Here is a 27,573-nt window from a genome sequence, read left to right on the forward strand (position 1 = left end):
AGCAGGAAATTACTCTTACTCTTAGGACGTATATGGCCCAACAGGCCTCGTGATACAGATGAGCTACATCCTCCTGGAAAGCAGCTGCCAATACAGTCTCCCCCATCTGCTGGAAGGCAGATGCTTCAAAACAGAGTGAGAAGTAAAGAGAGAGGGAAGGAACTCAAACAAATTAACACTATATTTTATCTTTAATAATCATATATATTGCTTTACCAAAACAGCTTGTTTTTGTGTTTTTTAAACTACCATCTCTCTTAAACCAACTTGAATTGAACAGTGAGCACAGCCACTAAGTTCTATGTAACAAAAATACAGGGATGGGAGGGAGGGAGACGGTACCTGCACTGACGTTTAAAAAGAAGGAATAGGAGGAGGAGGGGTGGAGGTGGTGGAGCTCTCCGACAGGGGGAAAACTGAGATTTCAGTAAAGCTCAGTCCAAAGCACTTTCCTAATGATTTCCCTGTAACATTAGTCCTCGAGGTCCCCGTCACAGCAGACTACTGTGAGCGCCACCAGACAGTTAATGAGACAAAAACGAGACGCTCTTACAGCCAGGAGGATGCTTCCAGATGACGCTTGATTAATTTGATTGATTATCTGTGAATAAGTCTTGAGCCTCTCCTCAGTTCTTTATATTTTGCCTGTACTGAGCCAGATGTTCTTCTTCTTCCTTTCTTTAGACTTTCTGAAGGTCATTTAAAGTTTTTCTTTGGACATTAACTGCTTTTTCACCCATTTTCAGTCCAGTCTTTGTACCTGATCGCTTTCAGAGCGATATTTTTGTTTTTTGGGGGGGTTAAACCACTTAACCTAACTCAAGGGGACAAACCCGAGTTGTCAAATACAATACAAAACACACAACTTAGCAAAGAACCAATTTTAAATTTTATCTTTAGGGACTTTGTTACTAGCAACCTGTCACAGAAACACACTATTTAATTTCTTTGGATTGGGAAAGTAGAAGACAGAAAAAAAGGGGACAAGCTGAAAAATCTATCTACAGTGGAGGAACAGTACCTGAAAGTCATGTCAAAAAAAATTCAGCAAACACCTGACACAGGACCTGAAAGATGCACTTGGTCCTTCAGTTGATCCATCTAGTGTTCACCAAAGCCTCATCTCATGGTGTCAGTGAAGGGTGGCTGTCAAGAAGCCATTATTAAGGAAGGGAACAGGGAGAAAAGGCTGAGGGATGCCAAATTACACAAGAACTGGACTGAAAATCAGTAGCAGCAGGTCTGATGGAGTGATGAACCAAAATTTGACAGTTCTGGTTCAAATTGTGGTAATATGTCTACAACCACCTGTAAACTACTGTACAGCTCTGCCATAGTTTGGGTCTGCATTTCAGCCAGGGTGTTGGGGATTTCGTCAAAATTGATGGAATTATGAAAAGTACCACCAGACTTTGATGCACCATGCAATACCATCTGGAAAGCGTCTGATCGGCAGCAGCTTACTAAACACATCGAAACACCATCATTCATGGACTGACCTGAGCCGTGTGGGATCATCTCGGCAGAGAATGGAACAAAACGGCAGCTGATATCGAAAGAAGAGCTCTGAATGTCCTTAAAGAAGCTCGGAGAACTATTCCTGAAGACTACTTAAAGGAATTCCAAAGAAATGTGCCTAAGAGAGTTCAGGGCGTGCTGAAGATAAAGATGCTCAAGCTCATTACCTCATTATATCAACTCTGTTTTTGCCTTTTATATTGTATTTTCATGTAAACTTTTCAAATTTAAACTGTTGCACCCGTTTCCCATTACCCAGCAAGTTATATGTTAGAATTAAGGTGTGGCTCAAACTTTTGCACAGTCCTACATTTCCCATCTATAAAATGATTTGACACCTGATGAACCTTTAAAAGCACTGACCTGCCTCTCCAACTATCTGTTTTAAACAACACGCACTTACCAGCAGTTGTGTTGCGTTTTCGTCAGGTTAGTGGCTCAGACCTAAAACAGCCCAACATTATCTCTAATTCAGGTCTGGACCCAAGCTGACCCATTAAAGTACGTGGTACTCCTTTTATTTGTACTTGTGTACTCAGGCATAAATTAGACTTTTCAGGTACAAACTAAATAACACAAAGAGGAGCTTATGAATAAGAATGAAACTGAGAGGCCCACTGCAAGAAGATACACACCCAAGTGCTGAGATTGTAAAGATGAAAAGTGAGCAGAGGAAAACGAGCGTTTCAGGACAACCAGGCGGTTTCCTCTTCTTCCCATCTGGCAGCCTCACAGCGGGGAGTTATGAGGTAGCCCCAACCTACCTCACATCTCCCCGCTGTGCAAGAACGAGCTCAGCAACACAAGCATCCTCTCTCTTTCGCGAGTGCATACGTGCACATCTACAGTGCTGCATGCCAATGAACCCATTTTCTTGGAGCACCTACACAAGCTGCAATCTACAGATCGTGTTTCACAGCGCTACAGCGAGAGGCAAACACCTCCCTCTGTTTGTGCTTCATTCTAGCTTCGCCCTTCTCTTCCCAACCACACACACCAACACCTTCCTCTTGTGAATTTTATTTTAATCCTTAACATAAAGACAGCTATAAATTAGGATAATCAAACTTGATTTATTACCTCCTGCACCCCCCCCCCCCCCCCCCCCACTGTGTGTTCAACAGGAAGCTAAAGACTGGTGCTGTTAAAGTGTTCAAAAAACAGCAGGAGCTCGGTGTGAGGCCACAGTGGGCCAAAAAACACAAGATGACCTCCAGCAAGGACAAAATGTATCTGGACGTCTCTGTGAGCATCTGTCTCACTGTGTAAGTGTAGCACAGTGTCTGTGTGTGCATGGCTGGGCAAGAGAGACAGCACAACTGAAAGCACTCAGACGAGGACCCGGTGCATCGTCTGTCTCATCTCAGCCAGTTTACTTACAAACTCTTTAAGTTTGAATTTTAAAGCCGACAATGTGCACAGGGCAGTGATATTTAAAATGAAGGTAAACTATTCCAATCTCTGCAGCCCCAATTGTGTATCTCACACACACACAGTCCTGAATTCATTACTGAAGTCTCATCCAGACGTTCAATGTGTACACAAAGGAATTCTTCTGCAGGAGGTGAAAGAAAATGGCCCACAAGTTAATCCAAAATGACGCTTTTATCAACAATGGCCACCAGCGGTGATTTTGGCACCTGTGACAAGGTTGAAAAGAACTGTGGGTAATTTGGTCTCACAAAATGCAGCGCGCACACACACACACACACTAAGTTCTCCTCCTGCCTTCAGCCCAACCGTTGAGCGCGATGACAAATAGAGTCGCAGAATTTTGCTGCTGTGTAATTAAATTGAGACGTGGGGTCAAAATTCCCACCTAGATTGAATGAGATGAAATAGAAATCGGCTCTCCTCTAACTGACTTTATAGAAATAATTACATAAGCTGCATTTATAACTGTTATTAAATAACAGCAGCACACGAGAACTAAAGTGTAATCCCAGCACATTTCGCTTCGCTTGCACTGATTCTTTAGAGATGACGACCGTGGTGGGTAATTAAGGGCAAACAATATACAAGTCGCGTGAAAAATGGAGGCTGCATTACCTTTCCAAAGCTTCCTTTCCCGATGGCCCGCAGTATCTGGAAGTGGTCAAAGTTTACTGTGGAGAAAATGAGAAGCAGTTAGTGAGAACGTGTCAGTTTGAGCTGAGCTATAAAACAGGGAACATGACATGTACAGCACTGTGCAAAAGTCTTGAGCCATCCCTCATTTGCTTCCAGGGATCCGGACTTCCCTGTAATCTTTAAAGTGGTATTAAGGAATAGCTCTCCAGGCTTTTTAAAGTGTTTCTGATTTTTAATCCAGGGCTTGTATTTGACCACTTTTTGTCTGTTAAGACCCTTCACACTAATCTCTGAAACATTCAAACATAAACAGACACCTAAGTCATGGAAAGGACCAGAAAACTTAACAAAGAACCAATTTTAAATTGTATCTGTACACATTTACTTGCAGCCTATTGCAAAAAAACAAAAGCCCACATCATTTGTTCTCACTTCTTTAGTTGAAGAATGCAGTTAATAACACCGTTAACACAGACTGACCTGGCAAAACACGAAAAAATAAGGGGGTGGTTCAAGACTTTTGCTCGGTACTGTATGAGAAATGGAAATGTGCACTTCACAATGTATCGCTGCACTTCGGCAGTACTGTGCAGATTAAATGTTTTTTCCTTCCCGATGCATGTGAAAGGTTAAGACTTACATCTCCAAATGTACTGGAACTGATTTGAAGCAGAGGACTCAGCCACACTGTTACTATGTACTGCATAAACACGTTTACCGATGAAGGTAAATCAGACGCTGTCCTGACTGTGTGGCTAAATTTTGTGCTGAAAGCATCAAATCAATTGAATATGATTAACTTGCTATGAGAGGTTTTTACTCCAAGTGTGACTTTTTCTGGCTTCATACACCTTTCAGGGTCAAATTCAAGCACTTTGTGAGCACGTTTAATGTCCATTTTCAACATTTTCCAGCACATTACCATAAAAAGGATGCATATTTCACTTCGCATCACCTGAATAAGACTACGTGAAAGGCCAAATTAATAAGTCTTCTCATCAGATATTGATGCTTCTTTCTTATGTGACACAAAAAACAGGAGGAGACAGATCTTTGCTTGTGTTGTTTTTTAAGTTCATTCATTCAAAACTAACTGTAAGACGCTTAACTACATTGCAGTCTGTGTTATTGTTGTAGACCTAATTATCACCTTTAAAGTGTTTGTGCTAATAACATCATGTAGAGTAAGACAGGCATAGAGAACAGCACTGACTGGGAGAGGCTTTGAACAGATGACATACTCAGATCAATTCAACACTTTAGACTTTAAAAATGCACAAGCGTCTTTCAAAAACCCATTTATTTAATCTATCATCATTGATATTATTATGTACAGTTATAATGTACTGTTCATCTCCCTTAAATAAACAGGCAGCCTTAAAGTGTGAAATAGTCACTTGTCTACTGTCTCAGTGGCTGATAGTGCCCCACAGGCCTCAATGTCAGCTTGAAGCCATTATGTTTCAATTGTTTAATGAGAAACAGATTTTGAATGAAAGCGAGGAAACTTCGGTAGCACAAAAAAGTGCCTATTCTTTGTTCCCATATGGTTCAGTCATATTACCGTCATTTCCCCCTAAGCTGTTCCCAAAGACACCAGGTTAATACTTGAAAAGGCTGCAGCGATACACAAAAATATCATCAATATTCTGTTTACTTGGTGACAACGTCGCTTTTAGCCTTCAATCAGAAAGCCTGACGTTGGCTAGTTAAGCATCGGGCTAACGTTTAACGCTTTCACTTGAGGGAAGTAACTCGTATTACTGCTACTGCTGTGTAATCTTGGTTCAATTCACAGCATATTCTACAAGTTACCCTGCAATAACTAACTGTTAGAATAGCGCCACCGTATTGTATCGCACTGAGTGCACTTCAATCCTTTATCCCGCGAGTTTGCTAGCTAGCAAAATAATAATACCAATTTTAAACAAATAACATGTGTAACGTACACACTCGAGAAAATTATTTACTAGTACTTACGCAAACTCCCCCGTTGTGAAAACGTACAAATCCTTCTTGTATTTTTCGTTTTCCAGCAAACACTCATTAAAACGGCCTCCAGGCACATTAGCGCACTCACCCCCGACTGATCAGGGAGGGGGTGAGGGGTCACACACTGAAACAGACTAACGTGCAGAGGTACAGCCCAGGCAGAGAAATGTTGCTTTTAGACTTTGCGACTCGTTTTATTTCTCTATCTGATAAGAAAACTATTCAATCAGATAGTTATTTGTGGTGAATGAAATACGGTTACAGTTTCAAGAAGTTTTAAGCACCAAATCCGAAATCCAAGCACTGCAATATTAAAATCCAATTCAATTTCTTGTTTGCTCCGAAATCTACGACATGACTATATACAGAAAAGCTTGACATGGTATGCAAAAAAACCCCCGAAGACAATACAAATACAAATACATGAACAAAAAATGTTTTAACTGTCAGTTATGTCATTTTAAAATTTTCCAAAACTAACATTTTCTTTGATTGACTGATATTAAATTGATTAGGGTCAAGTTTAGTGTGAACAATATTACACAAACAAGCACGTGTGTGCGCATGCGCACATATGAGAATCCCTTCGATCGCTTCTCATATGTGCGCATGCGCACATATTAGAATCCCTTCGATCGCTTCTCATATGTGCGCATGCGCACATATTAGAATCGCTTCGATCGCTTGTGACGCGGTAACTTTGCTTTGATCCTTTCTGACGTCATAACTTTGCTTTGATCCCAAAACCCATAAATAGGAGCGCTCACCTGTTACTTTATGCTTAACGGACGTTGACCTGCAGCAACTAAAACCCTTTCGAGAAGTTTTGAGAGCAATTTACGAGAGAAACCAAAACAAGTTCAGTTTTGTTTCTCACCAATCCACAGCGCAAACAGACACATTACACCATGTCAGCCAACCCATCCTTCGGCTCAGATGAGCTTGGAATATCTAAAGGGACCATTTTGGGAGATCACCACATGGTGGAGGCTTTCCTTGGAGAAGGAAGCTTTGGTGTTGTAACGAAATGTCGCGATACAAAAAACCAGAGGTGTGGACTCGAGTCACATGACTTGGACTCGAGTCAGACTCGAGTCACTAATTTTATGACTTTAGACTTGACTTGAAAAAATGTTCTAAGACTTGTGACTTGACTTGGACTTTTACACCAATGACTTGGGACTTGAATTGGATTTGAACCGGTTTACTTGAAAAGACTTGATATTTCACCCCAAATATAAAATTTAACATGCATATTATATAGAGATTGAAAATGTGACGTCATTCACGGGTAGAACCGCAAAGGATTCTGGGAACTCGTGGCAAGCGGTACTAGCGCGCGCAGGCTTTCAATTGAAATCAGTCACACAGCGATAAAAAGAAACACAAAAATGTCAAGAAGCTGTTGTATCATTAACTGCAATAGCCGGTCGCATGACAGCCACGGGAAGCCGACGGGTAAAGAGATCGGTTGTTATCGGATTACGTCGTTGAAGAGAAATTGTTCGAGCCATGTTTCCGAAGTAACAAAGATGCGACGGATGGCCTGGATTGCAGCCATTCAAAGACCAAATATAACGTCCCAGAACACTCCAGCTCACAGGTTAGTCTGCTCCAAGCATTTACACAAAGGTCAGTGTTTTTTAGTAGTTAATACGTCATTTTCATAACATAATTGGTGATATAGGTTACAAGCAAGTCTGGCGCTGAACAGAAATTGTCGCGCTATGCTCCTTTATTTATTGTGCATAAATAGTGAATTGTCCTGACACAATATTGCGTTTCGCTTCTGTTATTATGGTACATTGACAAAAACATATGCTTTTATTCACAGGATAAAACAGTTGTTTTGTATCACTAATTGCCCAGTACGATTACAGCATACAGTATTATTGTCACTGCTACATTTCTGTGATGGGTACCAGAAATTATTTCCACTACTAATTAATTACCGTTGAGCTCAAAGGTCCTATTAATAAACGGTTAACGAATGTGTATTTATGACGACGATTTGTGAGACTGGTAAACTTATGATATGTACGATGGTCTTTCGTTCGACACGGTGCATTTCAAGGTCCTGCACCCATCCGTCGGTAAACTGTACCTGGGCTTGTTGCAGTGACCTGAAGTTACTAAACTTCATGAGTGTGTGCACTCACTCCAAGAACCGTATAATTATAAATATGCATATAAATATGCTACGATGAGATAGCTGACTTCATCTAACTAGCAAATGTTTTCCAGGCTACGTTGGTGATACAGTTTTTTTTTAATGTGTATGATATTTTTGTCATGCGATTTTAAAGCCGGTCCTACAACCGCATCCAAGAATAACATGCAGCTTATCTCAGAACTGTCAGTGAAAATTATTCTTGGAGCTAAGTTTATTTGAGCTGCATTTTATAGAGGTGCAATTTCACAATTTGTGTATATTTTCTAAGTTCACTATTTTGTCATGTGTTGAGAAAAACACAGATTTTAAAATTACATGGTCTAATATTTACATTTAGCATAACTGCAACATTATTTTTTCGTTTGTTTTTTTTTAAAGACTCGAAAGGACTTGAAATTCAAAGTTTCAGACTTGTGACTTGACTCGGACTTTTACACCAGTGACTTGAGACTCGACTCTGACTTGCCTGACATTACTTGAGACTTGACTTGAGACTTGAGGATAAAGACTTGAGACTTACTTGAGACTTGCAAAACAATGACTTGGTCCCACCTCTGCAAAAAACAACAAAACTGTTGCTATTAAAGTCAACAAGAGCGACCCTGAAATTCTGCTCCAGGCAAAACTGGAAATTTTCATCCTGGAGCAGCTACGACGCTTGGATCCAGACAGGTGCAACATTGTCGAATGGAACGGCTATTTCCTCGATGGAGAGCGCATTTGCTTGAATTTCGAACTCCTCGACCAAAGCCTGTCAGACTACATAGGGGACCGGAATAACCAAGGTCTCCCAATGAGAGAAATCAGGCCAATTTTGCATCAGCTCGCAAATGCTCTGTTCCACCTGGGTTCTGTGGGAATAGTGCATGCTGACCTCAAACCTGTCAACATCATGGTTGTGAACCGCAGTGAGTCTCAAGTCAGAGTCAAACTTATAGACTTTGGCATCGCATGTAACACCTCTGCAGTGATTCCTGGTGACTGTGTGGGGACAATTGGTTATTGTGCACCTGAGATTATGCTTGGCACTCCATATGATGAAGCAATCGACATGTGGTCTCTGGGGCTGGTAGCTGTGGAGCTTGCTACAGGGGTGCCTCTCTATCCTGGGGAAGACGATTATGACGTTTTGAAATTCATAATTGAAACCCAGGGTCAGCTACCAGATCATCTCCTAGAGTCTGGCTTGTACACTGACAGCTATTTCATCGAGGATAACCACAATGAACAGCGCTGGACATTTAAGACCCAAGAACAATTTCAATACGAGACAGATTATCGATCCAAGGAAACTCGATCGATAAAACTTAAGTGTCTCGATGACCTCGAAAAACTGCTGAAAGTTAGGCGAGGACCGGAAAATGGCCAAACATTATTTGTAAGGCTAATCAAAGAAATGTTGGCCTTGGATGCAAATCAGCGCATAACACCCTCGGAGGTTCTGAAGCATCCCTTTTTCGACCCTGGCCTCTCAAGGAGAACCCCCTGCACGGACATGAATAGTACAGGGGGAGAACTCCTTGTGCTCTCTCAGCAGCCTTCAAGCTGGAAAAGTCATGGATCGCAAAAATTCAGCTGCAGTTTCCAAAACTCAGTTGAATTTCCTCAAAAAAGAGACATCAACATCTCAGCCAACCCATCTGCCTCTGAAGATGATCTTCAAATAACGGAAGGGACCATTTTAGGAGATCACCACGTGGTAGAGGCCTTCCTTGGAGAAGGAGGCTTTGGTTTGGTAACCAGATGTCGCGATACAAAAACCAACAAAACGGTTGCTATTAAAGTCAACAAGAGCGACCCTGAAATTCTGCTCCAGGCAAAACTGGAAATTTTCATCCTGGAGCAGCTACGACGCTTGGATCCAGACAGGTGCAACATTGTCGAATGGAACGGCTATTTCCTCGATGGAGAGCGCATTTGCTTGAATTTCAAACTCCTCGACCAAAGCCTGTGGGACTACATTGGGGACCGGAATAACCGAGGTCTCCCAATGAGAGAACTCAGGCCAATTTTGCATCAGCTCGCAAATGCTCTGTTCCACCTGGGTTCTGTGGGAATAGTGCATGCTGACCTCAAACCTGGAAACATCATGGTTGTGAACCGCAGTGAGTCTCCCGTCAAAGTCAAACTCATAGACTTTGGCCTCGCATGTCCTGCTTCTGCAGTGATTCCTGGTGACCGTGTGGGGACAATTGGTTATTGTGCACCTGAGGTTATGCTTGGCATTCCATATGACAAAGCAATCGACATGTGGTCTCTGGGGCTGGTAGCTGTGGAGCTTGCTACAGGGGTGCCTCTCTATCCTGGGGAAGACGATTATGACGTTTTGAAATTCATAATTGAAACCCAGGGTCAGCTACCAGATCATCTCCTAGAGTCTGGCTTGTACACTGACAGCTATTTCATCGAAGATAACCACAATGAACAGCGCTGGACATTTAAGACCCAAGAACAATTTCAATACGAGACAGATTATCGATCCAAGGAAACTCGATATATAAAACTTAAGCGTCTCGATGACCTCGAACAACTGCTGAAGGTTAGGCGAGGACCGGAAAATGGCCAATCATTATTTGTAAGGCTAATCAAAGAAATGTTGGCCTTGGATGCAAATCAGCGCATAACACCCTCGGAGGTTCTGAAGCATCCCTTTTTCGACCCTGGCCTCTCAAGGAGAACCCCCTGCACTGACATGAATAGTACAGGGGGACAAAACCTTGTGCTCTCTCAGCAGCAATCATCGTTTGGGTGGCCAGAATTCTAGGGGAGCTAGAAATTCTTGTGGAAAAAAAGCCCAAAACAATAACATCAACAAAAACAACCAGTGAATGTGGTCTTAAACTTGGGCACAATTTGGCTTGAAATCCATCAACTAATCTCTCAATATTCAAAGCGGAGCAGCAGACAACTTACCATCACATCAGTCCTTCAATCAGACCTACAACAAACGTCTTCCTTCTCTCACCCCAACCGGTCGCAGCAGATGGCCGCCCTGACCTGAGCCTGGTTCTGCCGGAGGTTTCTTCCTGTAAAAAGGGAGTTTTTCCTTCCCACTGTCGCCAAAGTGCTTGCTCATAGGGGGTCATATGATTGTTGGGTTCTCTGTATGTATTATTGTAGGGTCTACCTTACAATAATACATACAGCCTTGAAGTGACTGGTGATGTGATTTGCTGCTGAATGAATTGGGAACTAATTGGAAATCTGGATATTAATTAAATAAACCTGCTTTGAGCATCAATTAATTGTTGTTTGAAATTCTTTATAAATATATAAATATAGTGCCACTCTTCTACTGTTCTACCTGTTTTTCAGGTAGTTGTTTACATTATATAATTTATTGTGTTCTGTATACGTCACTACAATGTGATACCGACAACAGGCACTTCCGCGGCAATCTCTTCAATCGGAGGACCCTTCACGTCAATTCCCGACGCGAGAGGGGTACCCTGCGCGTCCATAAGTGAAGCAGAGGGAGCCTGACCATGCGTCACACGTTTGACGAGTTGGGAGTGAGAACGTGTTGAGTAAGATTTCAGACCACGTGAGACGTTTCATGAAGAGGGGCATGTGGTAGCACATGATGACCTATATAAGCATTCGTTTGGGGATTGGAGTTGCAGTTGGAGCGGTGCTCACTTGTTGTGCTTCAGGTGAACCTCGAGTGCAGCCAGTATAGTCTATGGTCATATGGTTTTGTGTGTGTTTGGTAACTGTGTGGCATTTATGTGTTACTCTAAATCTTCATGATATCCATCTTCACTTGTACAAGTGAAGAATCCTTTGTTGTTCTTTCTTTGATTGTTGTTGTTGTTTTTGATGCAGTTTTTTTTTATGGGAATGGGTTTGAGCCAAGTCAGTTACATGTACATGTGATGCACTGGTGTCACTGGGATGACTGGGATGAAATCGATGTAATATAGAACAAATATGTACAAAAGTGCTCACACAAGCTGCTTGACAGTAAAGCTGAACATTCTTTACTGATGTCCTTTTTTCTGGTACTTGACTCTACAAACACAGTGATATTACTCAGTAAATGACTGATTTATTATCAGCTGTCCTGGTAGAGACTGAACACTCTACATTTACTGAAAGCAAAGAACTCTGCTCATTTAAGCTGCTGATTTTCCTTTGGCAGGTGATGATAATGCAGGAGGGCTCAACCTCCCTGTTTGGCTCCCACCTCAAGCTGGCAACACTTCCCAACAGCTCTGACACAAAGAAAAGCAAAGGCTTTAATGCGTCCAAGGTCAGTGTCTCTGCTCTTTACCTTGTTAGCTTATAGCACTGCTGCTACAAAGGTCGCTCGTTTTGCAGCAAAGACCAGCTGCTGCAAAAAAGTTGTAGCACAAGCATGAAATTTTTTTTAAACCTCAGGGTGATTCCGGCTTGTACTGCACTAAACGCTTTGGCCTGTCAGGGCCTGGAGCCTCTCCCAGGGTGCACCGGTGTTTGGTACTAATTTATTTATTTTGTTTTAGATGAATCACTAAAACTACAATATTGTTAGTTGATATACTTAATTAAAAAAGTAAAAAAAATCAATCAATAAATAATAATATGGTGGTAAAGTTTATATATGCTAAAAGCTTGTTGCTAGGCAAAATGAATATGTCATAATGTGTATAATTGAGCTGTGGTGAACAGAACTGAGATGGTGTTGTATGTGGATAAGAGTTTTCTCTGTATCTGTTATTATAGGATATACTGTACAATATAAAGCTTGTTGTGATTTGGCTGTATAGATAAAATTGAATTGAACCGAGGTGCTTCGGCCTATTCTTAGCAGGAATGTGCCTGAATCATCAGAGCTGCTGTCATTAGACGTATCAGAAGGACTAGTTGTTTAATGTTAACGTTTTAATTGGTGCCCAATGGGAGAAAATTGTGTCTCCCATACGCAGTCGTCTGCCAGCAAATGGCAAAGCAGCCATCGCTTATAAAACTAGGCCTGTTATTGTTACTCACTGCTGAAGTGCAAAGAATGAGATCGCAGATGCAAGACGTGAGCTTTCTCTGAAGGTGGGCTTTTGCTTTGTGATAGGGTGACGAGTTCAAGAGGGACTCGGACTGCAGTCGATGTCCTTCTACATCGAAAGGAGGGCAATCGTGGCTCAAGAGTTGGGAGTTCGCCTTGTACTCGGAAGGTTGCCGGTTCGAGCCCCGGCTCGGACAGTCTCCATCGTTGTGTCCTTGAGCAAGACACTTCACCCTACTGGTGGTGGTCAGAGGGCCCGGTGGCGCCAGTGTCCGGCAGCCTCGCCTCTGTCAGTGCGCCCCAGGGTGGCTGTGGCTACAATGTAGCTGCCATCACCAGTGTGTGAATGTGTGTGTGAATGGGTGGATGACTGGATATGTAAAGCGCTTTGGGGTCCTTAGGGACTAGTAAAGCGCTATATAAATACAGGCCATTTACCATTTGAGTCAGCTGTCGCCGGGGTGAGGTGTTCAGGGCGTGGCCTTCTGGGAGGAGGTCCCAGGAGAGGTTGCTTCTCGGCTGGCTTGGGAATGTCTCTGTGTTTCCTTGGATAAACTGAAGAAGGCGGTTGTTGTGAGGGAGCTGTGGGCTTCTTCACTATATTTTCATTTATACTGTTTCTAGCACGTCCTTGGGTTTCATGTGAGGCGCTCTGCAAACCAAAGTCATTATTGATATATTTATTTTAATGCAACGACCCGTCAGAGGAAATGGATGATCATTTATGGTGTTTCTATGAATTGCATCAATGTGCATCATTAATAATGCACAGCACAATGTGCCACAGTGTATTCGTTTTGTCATATTTAATAGTGCATGAACATCTTTAGTAGAAAGTTATCTTCACATCATATTTAACCTTTAGATGAGAGACTGGACCCTACAGTCTTCCACAGGTGGGTCACAAATGTTCAAATCAATGTGTTTTTATGCCACTTGTGTTATTTTGGTTACTAGTAACCAAAATGTTTTGTACCATATTGTGCTTTAATGTTTGAAATATTTTCTTTTTAACGTTTTAAACATTTTTTTAAACATTTTTAAAATTGGAAAAAGGGAAAATAATTCCTCAGCAGCAAAGATGTCATCGTCCGTTGTGTGTATATGCATGAGTACATCAGTGTATGTGGTAAGTTTAAAATTTAAATGGCATGATATCAAAATCATGTTTTTATAGCTGGAACATGAAACCAGAACAACTGCTGTTAAAACCAACCTCAGCAGGTTAGTTTGGAGCCTCTGATGCAGCTGAGGGTTACCATCAGGTTACCTGTTTCTGTTCTGGGTTTAGTCTGGTGTTGGAGGATAACGTGTTCATCATGCACGATGTGAGACGCCACACAGCTGAGCAGCATTTACAGTGTTTGTCCATTATACAGCCCTCAAACTGAACCCACAGTGTGTTGCAGTGTTTCTTAGTTTCACAGCAGCCGTTTGGCTTTCCTCGTTTAGTCAGCTTAGAAATGAGTGGCCAGGAACATCCCTCATTTTTCTGAGATTGTTTGGATCCACTTTATAATATCTGACGTACATCAGAATGTCAGGGGCCGAAGATTTACCCGTGTGGATGTTTGTGGACAAAGAAACAGATATTTAGTGTTTTACAGTAATACAGCATCAGTGTTTCGCTGTACAGTTGATCATTGCAGTGTTTGTCAGTCAATATTGGGACACTGCGTGAAATGTAAATAAAAACAGAATGCACTGATTTAGAACTCATATTTACTCAGAAAAACTTGGTTTAAACTATGAAAATGTAGAAAGATATTAGCAACACATTAGCAAACAGAATCAGCTGATCTGTTCCACACTTTGTGTTTTTGTTTCGCCCAATCAGCTTTGGTTTCAACATCAGCGTGAGGGACAGGATTAGAGCCAATCACCTGTTCAGATTATGATCCCACAGACTGGGACGAAACCACACCTGAGCAGTGTGACTGCTTCCTTCATAAAGGAGGCATCTTGAAGCTGTACTATCAATAAAGGTTTTTGTACAAGTTTCAGTTAGTGTGTTCAGCACTTTTCCCTGCATTGTTTTTCATTACTATGCATAACTTAATATGTGCACGTGTATGATGTCTTTGCATGTGTGGACTGAGTGGGTTTCATGTCCACGGCACCTTTAAAAACATCTTTGCTTGTAAAATCGGTGGCGTGTTCGATACTGTATCAGCTGACAGCGGTATGGTCTCATTAGCGCCCTGACAGCGCGAGGAGCTTCCCTTTGCCTTGTGCCTGAACACTCTGAGCTTTACGTGTTTTTCCCGTGTAGCTTCAGTCTTTCTTTCTCTTTTGTTATTGTTTTGCTTGATGTCACTTTTCATCTACAGCTACTTAAATATCCGACGCTACTATCTGATCTCCTGTGTTTGTTTCAATCTGCAGGATGGCTCTACAGGAAACACTTTCCTCATCATGGCCACAACCACCAGCACTGACAACAGCAGCATCTCCAAACTCCACAAGCCATTTAAGGACCATATAGACAAGACCCCAAAAGATTTAAAAGACCCCAAAAGTGCCTTCAGGGACTCGGGCTGGGAACCCGGAAAAGCCCCCTAAGAATCTTCCAGGAAACCCAAAGAGAACCAGCCACTTAGAGAGATCAATCCTAAGATGGGCTTCAAGCAGCCCAAGTCTTTGTCTAAGGAGCGTAGGACTGAGGGGATAACTCATGCGTCGAGGTTAAACAAGCGCTTGTCCGGCCTCGAAGGTGACGATCACGGGACCAAAAGACGCAAAAAGGGGTTTGTGAATTCCTCGGAAATGCAGATTTCAGAGTTGGACGGTCCGTGTTTGGATAAGAAACTACTGAGAGACAGATCGCAGCTGCACAGCAGTAAGCTACGAGCAGAAAGCGAGGATGCAGACCTCAGGAGCGTGTCCACGCTGCCGCCATTCCAGAACCTGGTCGATGCTAATGACTCTGATATGGAGGACCAGTCTGCCAGATCGGATGTGAGTAAACGTGACGCTTTACTGTCGTTACAGCTGGGAATGAGCTCATCTCCTGGCTCTGCTACATAGGTACAAGTATAAGGCACATCTTCTCCTTGATGTGTATAAACTCAAACAACCACCAGGGATGGTTTGGGGGGGGGCACAGTAAACCTGGTGGAAGTTTAGGTGCGTTCGTCTGCTCATTGATTGGTTTGGGAGCAAACAGCTGATGATGATGTCGAGTATCTAACAGAGTGTCTGCGTCTTCTTCAAACCCGTGAGCCAAATTAGGAAAATGCTGCAGCTTCATGAACAGGCTGACATTTGACCTTGTTGCCATGCCCACGCTGGTTTGCAGAGAGCCTCCCCATAAAGAAGTTTTAAAGCCAAATCACAGACAAGAAAGATTTATGGTTTTACAGCACCTGAGGAGAAACGAGGGGCGTAAATAGCACAGCTCCTCTTTAATTCTTTTAGCTTTGAAAGAATCAAATGGCTGCGTGTTTGTGCTTCACAGCATTTCTTTCTGCAGCAGTTTTTATTTCTGTTGTCAGTGATTGTATGAAGTGCAGCTCTTTCATGCATCGTTCTCTGCCGCGTGGTTAGTCAAAGGAGTTCTCACAGAGTGGCACCGAAACCTGTGTTTTTGTCATGAAAGCAGCTTTTGGGGTGGGGGCTGCTGCTGCTACTGGTTGTAAAAAGCATGTGGGGTGACAAATTCCAGGCATTTGATTGTGCCCAGGCTAGCAACCTTGGTGGGCCTGAGGCGACACAGCCCAGCACTCCCATTGCTTCATCTTTGATCTCAGAGTTTGGGAGTGAGTGCTCGGATAAAAACGGCAGAGAAGGAAACGCGGACGAGGTGATGACATGAAGGAAGGGAAACTGGGTGTGGCCTCCGACCAGCACACGTCTGTTTAAAACGAATCAGTTTTATTTCCATGGCGCCGCATCGTCGAGGCGCTTTGTGCTGGATGGTCAGGACCCCACAGAGATGCTGGTGTCTCAGGCTGCTGACGATGTCACACTGGTGACGTTCTGGTGACAGATAAATTTAGTAAAAGAAAGTTTATCATCTATTTGATTTAAGTGTCTGTTGTGATATTTTGATACCATGGTAGCATTTACAGGATATTGTTTTATAGTGATATTATACAGGAAAACTGTTACTCAATAAGGCCCATTTACTAGTTGTTTTTCTCTTTCTCTGTGACCTAAGAATTAATGTGTAAGACTCACAGGATGGTACCTCAAGGTTGAAAACACCACAGAGATCACTTCCTTACTCCCATCTTCCCTTCTTTATCTCCTAGAAAAGGCTTGTTAAAGGCCAGGTGGTTTGTTTCAGAATTCACTAATGAAAGAACTCTGTATTCTATGTCTAGGAGTGTATTTTGCTGGGATGATCATAAATTGTAGCTGAACTGATAAACTACACAAAGGATACTTCTTTGCTCAGAAGGCAGGAAGACGTTTCCTTATTTGGTCTGTACCGGTTTGAACTGAGAACCTGCTGACACACGAACCTTTTTTTCCTCTATATAAACTGTTGTCTGATGAATAAACCTTTGAGTTGATTTTGGAAGAGCAACCTGAAGCAGTTTCTGTGTCATTTTGTTCTCCCAAGCTACTCCCGGCGCTGTAACTAACCCGCTGAACGGCATACCTGAGTGTTACTTTGAATAATTAGGAGTCTTATAAGGAAAGGACAAAACTCTGCTTATCGCTCACGCCACGGAGGAAACCCGGGACGGAAATTTCCTTCAATTTGGTGTCAGAAGTGGGATCCTGACGAAGGTAAATATGCGTCTTTTATATTTATATAAGACCGTATTATACCTCTCTCAGTGATCAACCTATAAAAGAAACGGGATATGCTGACGAAGTTTCACTTAGTGATCCAGAGAGATACACTGACGACTTCCTTAGTCCCGGAATAAAGTAAATTAAAAGCAGAAAGACACAGGAAGTTGCCTGTTGTATTGCGAGAAGCTGCTCGTTAAGTGAGAAGTTGCTCACCCAAACAAAAATTGCTAGCAATAAATTTAAAGTAACCTCAGCTGTGCCACAGCAAAATACTAACATAAATCCTTCAAAGCGTGTAAACCCCTCTGGAAATCACTGAACATGGGTCAGAATAATTCAAAGACCACAGACAGGTCCGAGAAAAAAATCGAAAGTACCTGTAAAACCAAAAAATAAATAAAATAAAATAAAATATAAAGCTACAAATAACGGCTCAGTACGACTCCCACTTCCGGTTACGTGTAACCCACGTCCGCGAATCGGTGAAGACTTCCATGATTACGTATCCAGAACATGTGGAAGTGCTTATGTGACTGACTTTGTTTACAACTTAAGAACTGTAAGTTCAATGCATTCTAATTTATTTCCGGAGCCCTATCCCGAACGATTATCGCCAGAAAACAGGTCAGTAGAAATGTTGAATATAATTTGTGATAAGAAAAGTAGTCTGCTTAAACAGTCCTGTAGAAAATATATGATAGAATGCCGCGACGTGATACATCGAATGTTACCGCTATGGAAAAAGGGACCGGAACCAGGTGTAGATGCTTTAACATCAAATAAAACTAGTGCAGGCTCTAGCATAGAAAATAAATCTACCGCAGGAAAAGCTAGTCTTGCATGCTCAGCCGTTCAGCCTACAGCCCCACCCCCTTACGAAGATGAGACCGGATTAATAGTCGCTGTAGCAGCTGCACGCACACAACGTCAGCATTCTGATCTAACCAGCTCACAAAAAAGTGACAAAAAAACCTGAATCATATGCAACGGATCTCAGCCGTCTCTTTGAACAAGATCAGGAAAATCAATATATACGCCGCGAGGAAGAATTAGCAGAACATAGAAAAAGAGAAAAACTTTTGAAAGAAGAATGTGAGGAACTTATGAAAAACAATTTAGACGACTATAAAGAAAAACTTTTGCATCAGGCAGTGTCCACAATAGACACCCACATGAAACGCCACGATATCGTAGCTAGAGGTTTAGAGGTAGCTAAAGAAATACCTGTTACCCGAACTTTAACAAAGCCAGAATGACAAAGGTCCTTACGCCAACACTCGCGGTAATAAACAAACAGAACCAAAATCTAGTGACGTCAATGACACTTACCCCTTTATGATAATAGGAGATCAGTGTTGTATTCAGCCCCCTAAAATCTCAGAATTAGTGGCAACTATTAAAGAGCTTCCCGATCCTCTTAAAAATCCTACAGCCTTTGTCTCCGCACTACAGAGAAGTACCAGATATCACCATTTGGGTGGTCCGGATTACAGGTACATATTGTGTCAATGCATTCCTGGAGTAACCGAGTCACAACTCATAAGAGAGATAGGTGAATTAGACCCAAAGCATGATAAAGCATCCACAACTGCAGAGTTTTTGTGGGTAAATAATGACAAAATCACCGATTTCTTTAAGAATCTAAAGAAATTCCTGCTAACAATGTCCAGAGACAAAATTGACTTAAATGCAGTAACTATGTGTAAACAGAAGCCTGATGAATCTATCCTAGTATTCATAAAACGCTTTATGCACTGTTGGACAAGCTAGAGGTGCAAATTTAGCTCAGTTTTCCAGCAGCCGCAGACACCCAGAGCAAAAATGAATTTGTGTATTTCATTTAACACAAAGGGTGAAATGTTTGCTGACACTGATAACAGCTTATGTTTTCTCTGCCCTATGTACCGACATGATGGAGAAGGAACAGCCTCTGTGTCAGCTGGATGCCTCAGCAGAGAATGAACTCAACATCTTTTTGTCCGGTACTCTATGTCACACACTGTGCCAAAAAAAACCGTGTACAAATACAACAAGCCACACTTTTGTTTCTCTCACACTGTTCAACAACATGATAACTGCTCACACAAGTGAAGGTCAAACAGTGGTTTTGTCACATAACTCAGACATAGGTTACGACATAACTAAACCATGTCGACACATAGATCTAACCTACCTTATATTGACTTTACACCTCATCACGCACAGCTCATGAAATGCAACAAGCCAGTATATGTCAAGCAATGTCCCATTTCTGCCGAAAAAGCCTCAGCCCTAGATGTCATTTCTTTGTGGCTATTCAGTGGTGACATTGCCTGACATAATACTAGAGGCTCACTCATTACCATTTCACTCAGCACAAAAAGCAGAGCTCATGGCTTTAATACGCGCCTGTGAGCTACATTTGGATAAGCATGTGGCAATTTACACAGACAGCCGCTATGCGTTTGGCGTTGTACATGACTTTGGCACATTGTGGAGACAAAGAGGATCTGGATCTGCTGATGGAAAACCGATTGCTAATTCTGATCTTGTGCAAAGACTTTTGCAGGCTATACAGTTACCATCGGCCGTTGCAGTTGTGAAAATGAAAGGACACAGTACAGCTGACACAGACGAAGCAACAGGTAATGCCTTAGCAGACGTGACAGCCAAGGCTGCAGCTGCATCACAGCTCCCACCTCCACAGGAAGTATTATCTGTGCCCCTACAGCTGCCACTTGTTAAACTCCCGGACTATTTAGAAACAAATGTTGATTTAAAATTCATACAAGAACAGGCCTCTGCATGTGATTACACCTATTGGGAGAATAATGACTGTACCTTAGATGACAAGGATGGCCTATACAAAATCTTGAGGGTTTGATTGCCCTCCCATATTCCCTGATGCCAGTCCTTGTCCGACATTTTCACTGTGTGAGTCATGTCGGACAAAGAGGGGTAATAGGGGCAATAAAATCAAGATTTGTAATTGAGAAAACATCACATGCAGTAAAAAGCATATTAGCAACCTGTCTAACATGTGCACGAACTAATATAGGGAGACCAAAAGCGAAACATCAGCATTTATCACAACCAGATTTCCCATTTCATACATTACAAATTGATTTTACACACATGCCAGCGCAAGGAAGCATCAAGTACTTACTAAGTTGATCCACTATTACCAGGATCAATTTAGTAAATGAGTAGAAGCTTATCCAACCTCAAAAGAAACTGCAGAAGTAGTCTGTCAAAAGTTGAGCAATGAAATAATACCCAGATTTGGAATACCTCACCAGATTAACAGTGATAGAGGACCTTCATTCACATCAGAAGTAATTCAAAAGTGTGCTAAAACTTTAATGACCTGGATCAAATTACTTCCTCAAGTCCTCTGTGAGATTAGAATGACTCCATCTGCAGTAACCAAATTATCTCCATTTGAAATAAGACCGTTTCCAACACCATGGTCAGCTTCCAGAGGGGCACCGCTATTAGAAGGTGATGTAGATATTGCATTGTCCGACTATGTTCACAATCTGGTAGAAACACTGAATAATAACTATCAGAAAGTTTGTCTCTCTCAGCCTCTCCCCTCCACAGTTCCACCAGTGGAGACCAGGAGATGCGGTGTTGGTGAAGCCGCTAAAACCAAGGACACTCTGGGAGGCCGCGCGTTTTCCAGCCCCCAGGCTGTACTGGCAGTGACGAGAATCAGCATCCTTACGGACGGACAACCTCAGTGGATTCATGCCAGCAGGGTTAAGACCAGCCCAATCGGACCATCTCAGGCGTCGGATCAAGCAGACGACATCTCCGGCGGGCCAGCGCCCGGATCCAATGTACATACACACACGCAATTACTGATTAACACACAACACCTGAAAGAGCCAAGGCTCAGAGCTCTTTGATCCTTCACGTGAACAAGAACAAGGTACTCAACATCCAGCAGGAACAGAAAGCCGAGAGTACCACAGGATGTCTAATCTGATAAAGCTAGACTCATTCCATCCTGATAATGGAGAAAATGAAATGCCCATTGTCATCACACGACGCTTATTCAATGTCTCTCGAACCTGGGACCAGGCCAGAAGACGACTGAAGAACTGTTTTTCCTATATATTTTCTTATATATTTAGGTTATTTATCATATCTATCGCATTAACTTTAGGATTTTTCTTTGCTATCTTGTATTGTAGACTGCAAGCATGTTCACATTTCTGCAGATCATATTTTGCTGACGATACCTCATGCTCTATTTTGCAAGACACCTACTTAATGCACTCCCTAAAATCAGTAAATGACAACATAGACGCCACTAATAAACCATTTTATGCACCCTCTAGAGCAGGAGTCAACTTCTGGTATGAAAATGCCAGAACAGCCGCTCGTGATTTAGGAAACAGTAACTGTTATGTCTGTTCAAAGGGTAATCCAGAACAGGTTATAGTAGGATACCCCATATCCGGTTTCCCCCTCACTGAGGGACTAGAGAAAATCGGCGGAGATAATGCTCTCCTTAAAGACACTTTACAGTTGACTCTGAGCCCTCTCGACTGCTTACTTAGACACACACACACACCAACTAACCCTGAGACCCCATTAGGCGAATTATTGAAGTTATCTAATGACACCGCAGGGACCTGCGCCCCAATGAAACGCCCCAAGAATAGGTTAAAGCCCTCACTGCCCTTAGGACAGATCCCTTTCCATTTTAATACTAGTATGATATGTCTGCGCAGACTAAAGTTAACTGGCCCAGACACCCACATAGATTATACAAAGGATAACTATACATTCTTCTCTGATTCCCCAGGTGCACGCTGTAATGAGACATGGCTAGCTGTCTCTGTGGCTGAAGTTTTATCATATCTGGAGGAACACACACACAGTTCAAGTTCGAGCGGAGAATCGATCATTGTTCCCCCAGAGGGTGTATTAAATGATACTGACTGGGGGGAGTTAGTTAAATCACACATGGTCACGCGCCTAACTAGAGCTATCCCTAACGGTTATTGGTTGTGCAATAATACCCTTAGATTAGCTTTACCTGTTAATTGGACCGGTACCTGTGGTCTAGTAACCGTTGATGTTTGCTGTACTTTCATTCCCAATAACACCGCCCCTAACGGTTCATTCACACAAGCTATGAATAGACTTGAAGCATTGAAGATAGAACTAATTGCCAATACAGGCCACGGTCAGTGGCTAGATAAGTGGCTACAGGACACGTTTGGAAAATGGAAGGAACTAATTGTAGCCTTTGTAACCGTTGCAGCATGTTTTCAATGATTATTGTCTGTTGTGTGATACCATGTATACGCTCTCAGAATTTTTGATATTAAGCTTGCTCGAAGGACCAAGCATGATTTGTTTCACATTTATGATTTGTCTTTATATTATGTTATTACATTCTGTCTTTATACTATGTTATCATTTCATGATAAAAGGGGGGAACTGTTGTGATATTTTGATACCATGGTAGCATTTACAGGATATTGTTTTATAGTGATATTATACAGGAAAACTGTTACTCAATAAGGCCCATTTACTAGTTGTTTTTCTCTTTCTCTGTGACCCAAGAATTAATGTGTAAGAATCACAGGATGGTACCTCAAGGTTGAAAACACCACAGAGATCACTTCCTTACTCCCATCCTCCCTTCTTTATCTCCTAGAAAAGGCTCGTTAAAGGCCAGGTGGTTTGTTTCAGAATTCACTAATGAAAGAACTCTGTATTCTATGTCTAGGAGTGTATTTTGCTGGGATGATCATAAATTGTAGCTGAACTGATAAACTACACAAAGGATACTTCTTTGCTCAGAAGGCAGGAAGACGTTTCCTTATTTGGTCTGTACCGGTTTGAACTGAGAACCTGCTGACACACGAACCTTTTTTTCCTCTATATAAACTGTTGTCTGATGAATAAACCTTTGAGTTGATTTTGGAAGAGCAACCTGAAGCAGTTTCTGTGTCATTTTGTTCTCCCAAGCTACTCCCGGCGCTGTAACTAACCCGCTGAACGGCATACCTGAGTGTTACTTTGAATAATTAGGAGTCTTATAAGGAAAGGACAAAACTCTGCTTATCGCTCACGCCACGGAGGAAACCCGGGACGGAAATTTCCTTCAGTGTCCACTCATCATCATCACACAGCACGAAGAGAAGAACATTTAATTATGGAAGAGTGTCTAAAAATTCAAACATGATAAAAATAATATCTTTATTTTGAATGACAGTATTCATGTTATCCTGAGTCTGTGCAGTGTTTTTCTACATTCAGCTGTTTTAATCACATCCCAGATTTGTTTGCTCTTCATGAGAGTGATGTCGTCTGCTGCTGTGGACAATCCTCTCACTCTTATTTTCAAACTGAAATGAGTGCCAGCCATCTGTTGTCATTAGCTTTGCAGGTTAGCGGGATTCATTATTGTAGGCTGAACAGATCACAGATGGGATATTGATCTGTGACAGTGGACGCGTGGAGGAGCGAGCGGGTTGCTCGCTGTGCAGAGCAGCGGGGGAACCGTAGCTGAACCCATTGTTGGGAACTAATCAGAGGAAATCCAGAGCAGATGAATCGGATGGTTCGAGCGTGAGGAGCAGAGCTGAGGCAGAGCGCTGCGAGCTGTGGATGTGAGAGCGGCTGCAGGCATCAACTTTTCCCATTTTGTTCCCCGTGGTTTCTAAACTAGACCGTCAGACAGTTTCCTGGATGTGCTGTCGGTTTATTGTCTCTTGATGTGATTGGGTTTGCTTACTTGGAGTAAAGGAGAACAAAAGCCGTAAACAGGAGTGCCGGTCAGATTTATGACACTTTGAAGAAGCCTGTAAACCAGCAGAGCAGCTGTGTGCTCTTTCTCTCACGTTTCTCCTCACCATGTTTTGCACTGTGAAGGTTTCCTTATGTATCTGTGCATGTACATTGAAACACGTTTAAACGTGCACTGTCATTGTTTAAGTCCACATCTCAGTCAATCTGAAAGAGTCAAACATCCTCACTCTGGGCTGTGTGAGCCTCTGCTGCCTGTGGGCAGATGCTGCTTCAAGAAAGGGTTTAAAAGAACGATTTTCATTTTTGGCTTTTATGAATCCAAACTACAGACGTGTCAAACACAAACATGGACATGAAGGGAAGGACTGTATGGAAATGTTAGCACACACTGTTTCATGTGAACTGTGTGTGCTGTTATAAAAGGTACTGCTTCAACCTTGAACATTTACACAAAAATCTAATTTTCTCTTGATGCTTTGCCGACCCAACAGACGATGGATGGCACTATGAAACCAGGCTCCTGTTGGAGCTTTTCTTTTTCCAACTAATGTCAGGACAGATAGTTCTGACATTAGTTGGAAAAAGACATCCAGTGCTCTCTGCAGCCTCGTTTGTTTTATGTTTGTATTTGTTGAAAATAAATACAAACCTTGATAAATAAACATATTTTTAATAAAGAGAGTCCCCCTCACTGTAACTCTTAATTCCTGTCCCTTGGAGGTGGTTTGAAAGCCGAACGTGTTCAAAGTGGGAACAGTGGTGAGTCCAGGTTGGTCCACTCCTGCTGGGTTTGGTCTTCTTTCAGCACATACATAATAATAACAGTAAATGGTAAATGGCCTGTATTTGTATAGCGCTTTTCTAGTCCCTAAGGACCCCAAAGCAATTTACACATCCAGTCATCCACCCATTCACACACTGGTGATGGCAGCTACATTGTAGCCACAGCCACCCTGGGGGGCACTGACAGAGGCGATGGTGTTGGACACTGGTGCCACCGGGCCCTCTGACCACCACCAGTAGGCAACGGCCCAAGGACACAACGACCGAGACTGTCGGAGCCGGGGCTCGAATAGTATTCATTTGCTTCTGTGTTTGCAGAACCGCCACATTCAGTCAAACAGCAGTTTGAGTCATATTTTTATCATTAATCGCTGCCTGTCTCTCTTCTTCCTCCCAGTCTGAGCAGCCCAGTCCAGCGGGTTCCAGCTCCAGTTCAAGCTTTGCTCCCACACCCCACAAACGACAAGGTAACCGACTTGGACCGTGCACACAAGTTACAAAGTTTAGTTTGTGCTGTTTGTTAGTGACACTAACATCATACGTGACACTTCGTGCAGTCAAAGCGATGTAACCAATAAACTGCACCGCTTTGATTTGTTTGTTTTTGTGATTAGATTTATATCATGAGTGCCACGTGAAATTAAACATAATCGTGAGCAAATGATTTAAACTGTACAGGCACATGTGTTCAGTGCCATTCAGCAAACCAGCAAACAGCCGCCTCGCACACATGCGTGTGCTCAGCAGCACCGTAGAAGAATTGAATTCACTTTTTAATGACTTTTCTTTTCAACAAATCAACAACAGCACAGGACAAAGGGGGGTGGGTGGTGGGGTGTTGAGATGTAATCAGATAAATCTGGAATATTAACTGTGATAACAACAATTATCCTAATAGATCTTCAGCTGCTTGTTGGGAGAATCTGGGAGAGGAAAACTAACGTGAGCACAAAGTGTCTGAATGTTTTCCCATCGTCACTTTCCACGATGCACAGAGGACAGGGCTGGGGTGATGTCAGGATGTGACGAGACTATAGTGAGTCCAACTGTTATGTTACACAGGTGGAAGTATTCAGTCTGGCAGAGTGAAGCTTAAACAGTGTTTTTAACATCACTTTAGGTCCAGCTGACATAAACTTATCACACTCACTGGTAGAAATCAAAGAAAGCAAAATGATGCGTCCAACAGTCTGTTGTCATGCAAGCGTAACACCAAGTACACAGTGGTAGCCTAACACTTATTGTGTGCCCTGTAGAGACTGTGGTATGGTTGTCATAAGGTTGCTACACTGTTACAAATTAAAACTAACATTTCCTGTTGGATTAAACGCTGCTTAGCAGCAGGATCGATATTGAACAGTGTTGTTTCACCGCCTCCAGCTGACACGCAGCACCCCTGCACACAGGCAGACACACAACCTCTTTCCTCACTACGACACATGTAGCTGACATTCACAACAATGCACAGCACTCAGCAAAACTCCAATGTAAAGAAAACTGAAGTGTTACACAGTTACCATAATCGTTAACCTGCTTGGTGGGAATTTAACATGCTCACGATTTGAGATAATTAGCTGTTATCATTAAAGTGGACATGAAACTCTACATGTATGAAGGCTAATTTACACCACTGAGCCCTGCTCTCAAAGGTAACGCTGTCTGTGCAGCTCGATTTAAGAAGTAAGTGCTTAAAGTTTAAGTTTATATAACACGTTTACCGACATCAGCATGTGATGTCACTGGGTTGGTTCGTTTATGTTAGCTTACTAGTAACAGTAACACTTTAAAATACAGTCGGTGCTAGTGCCTATGGCTGATTACAAAACAGTAACAATACTGTGGCTCTATGTTAATTACACATGGAGGCGTTTGCCTGAAAAATGTTATGCTCATGTTAACCTCCTAGGACCGGGCGTCCACATATGTGGACATCACATTTTGGGTTGTTTAGACCAAAATACTAAATTTTGCTCTACAAGGGCCTGATATCCACTTACGAGGACATTATACTGCTGCTGTTCTATCAAAATTTTATCAGATGTGGCTGATATTTTTCTTAAAAACAAAAATAAGGTAAAAAACCAAATCTGGTAATTCTTTGTTTTTACATTCATCGGGCCCCAATGTGACCAAATATCAAAGAGAAAGTCTGGAACTGAAGTTAAGAAGTACCCACCGAAGGAAGGATGAATGGCTGGATCATGAAAACCTGACATATCTCTGCATGTTGTGTTTTTCCTCTCGGCTGTAAAAAGGCTGATTGTCATCACCCCGCTGGTCGGATGGTTGGGGTGGAGAGCCAGGTTTGTGCATGCAGTACCTCAAGAACGAGGCTACGTAGGATTTAAGCTAACGACGTCGACGAGTTTGAATCTCGGTGACCTCGAGGTCTCTGGCAGTGGACCCGGTCATGTGAGAAATGTTGTGCCTGGCTCTTCCACTTTAGGGATTACAGCTCCTAACGCGTTCATTCCTACTGGGACCACTTCGTTCTTGACCTTCTACGTTGGCTCCAGTTTTTCTCCTGCTCCCCTTCCTGACATGCTCTCTGCTGGGA

General features: G+C 42.4%; 2 protein-coding genes across 2 annotated transcripts; both read left to right on the plus strand.

Moving 5' to 3' along the window:
• The first annotated feature begins 6,488 nt into the window (after window positions 1–6,488).
• LOC146577535 (uncharacterized) lies at window positions 6,489–15,296 on the plus strand. Its single transcript, XM_085267669.1, has 4 exons — window positions 6,489–6,616; window positions 8,309–10,472; window positions 11,895–12,005; window positions 15,120–15,296. The coding sequence occupies exons 1-4, from the start codon at window positions 6,489–6,491 to the stop codon at window positions 15,294–15,296; spliced, it is 2,580 nt and encodes an 859-aa protein (XP_085123795.1).
• Window positions 15,297–15,300: 4 nt separating this feature from the next.
• Window positions 15,301–25,587, plus strand: LOC146577536 (protein AF-9-like). Its single transcript, XM_085267670.1, has 3 exons — window positions 15,301–15,692; window positions 25,414–25,483; window positions 25,574–25,587. Exons 1-3 carry the CDS (start codon window positions 15,351–15,353, stop codon window positions 25,585–25,587), a joined length of 426 nt encoding a protein of 141 aa, XP_085123796.1. The 5' UTR covers window positions 15,301–15,350.
• Window positions 25,588–27,573: the final 1,986 nt, after the last annotated feature.

Source organism: Mchenga conophoros, linkage group LG3, assembly GCF_057382185.1.
Source record: "Mchenga conophoros isolate Kocher_MC1m ecotype Shallow Benthic linkage group LG3, M_conophoros_male_GT1.1, whole genome shotgun sequence".
Lineage (NCBI taxonomy): Eukaryota > Metazoa > Chordata > Actinopteri > Cichliformes > Cichlidae > Mchenga > Mchenga conophoros.

Bases quoted from the DNA above. Each gene is read 5' to 3' on its own strand.
- LOC146577536 (XM_085267670.1), top strand. From the start codon at position 15,351: ATGGGCTTCAAGCAGCCCAAGTCTTTGTCTAAGGAGCGTAGGACTGAG. The intron at 15,693-25,413 runs GTGAGTAAACGT...TCTTCCTCCCAG, and splicing joins ACCAGTCTGCCAGATCGGAT to TCTGAGCAGCCCAGTCCAGC.
- LOC146577535 (XM_085267669.1), top strand. From the start codon at position 6,489: ATGTCAGCCAACCCATCCTTCGGCTCAGATGAGCTTGGAATATCTAAA. The intron at 6,617-8,308 runs TACAAAAAACCA...TGGTCCCACCTC, and splicing joins GTTGTAACGAAATGTCGCGA to TGCAAAAAACAACAAAACTG. The intron at 10,473-11,894 runs GTGCTCTCTCAG...TTCCTTTGGCAG, and splicing joins GTACAGGGGGACAAAACCTT to GTGATGATAATGCAGGAGGG.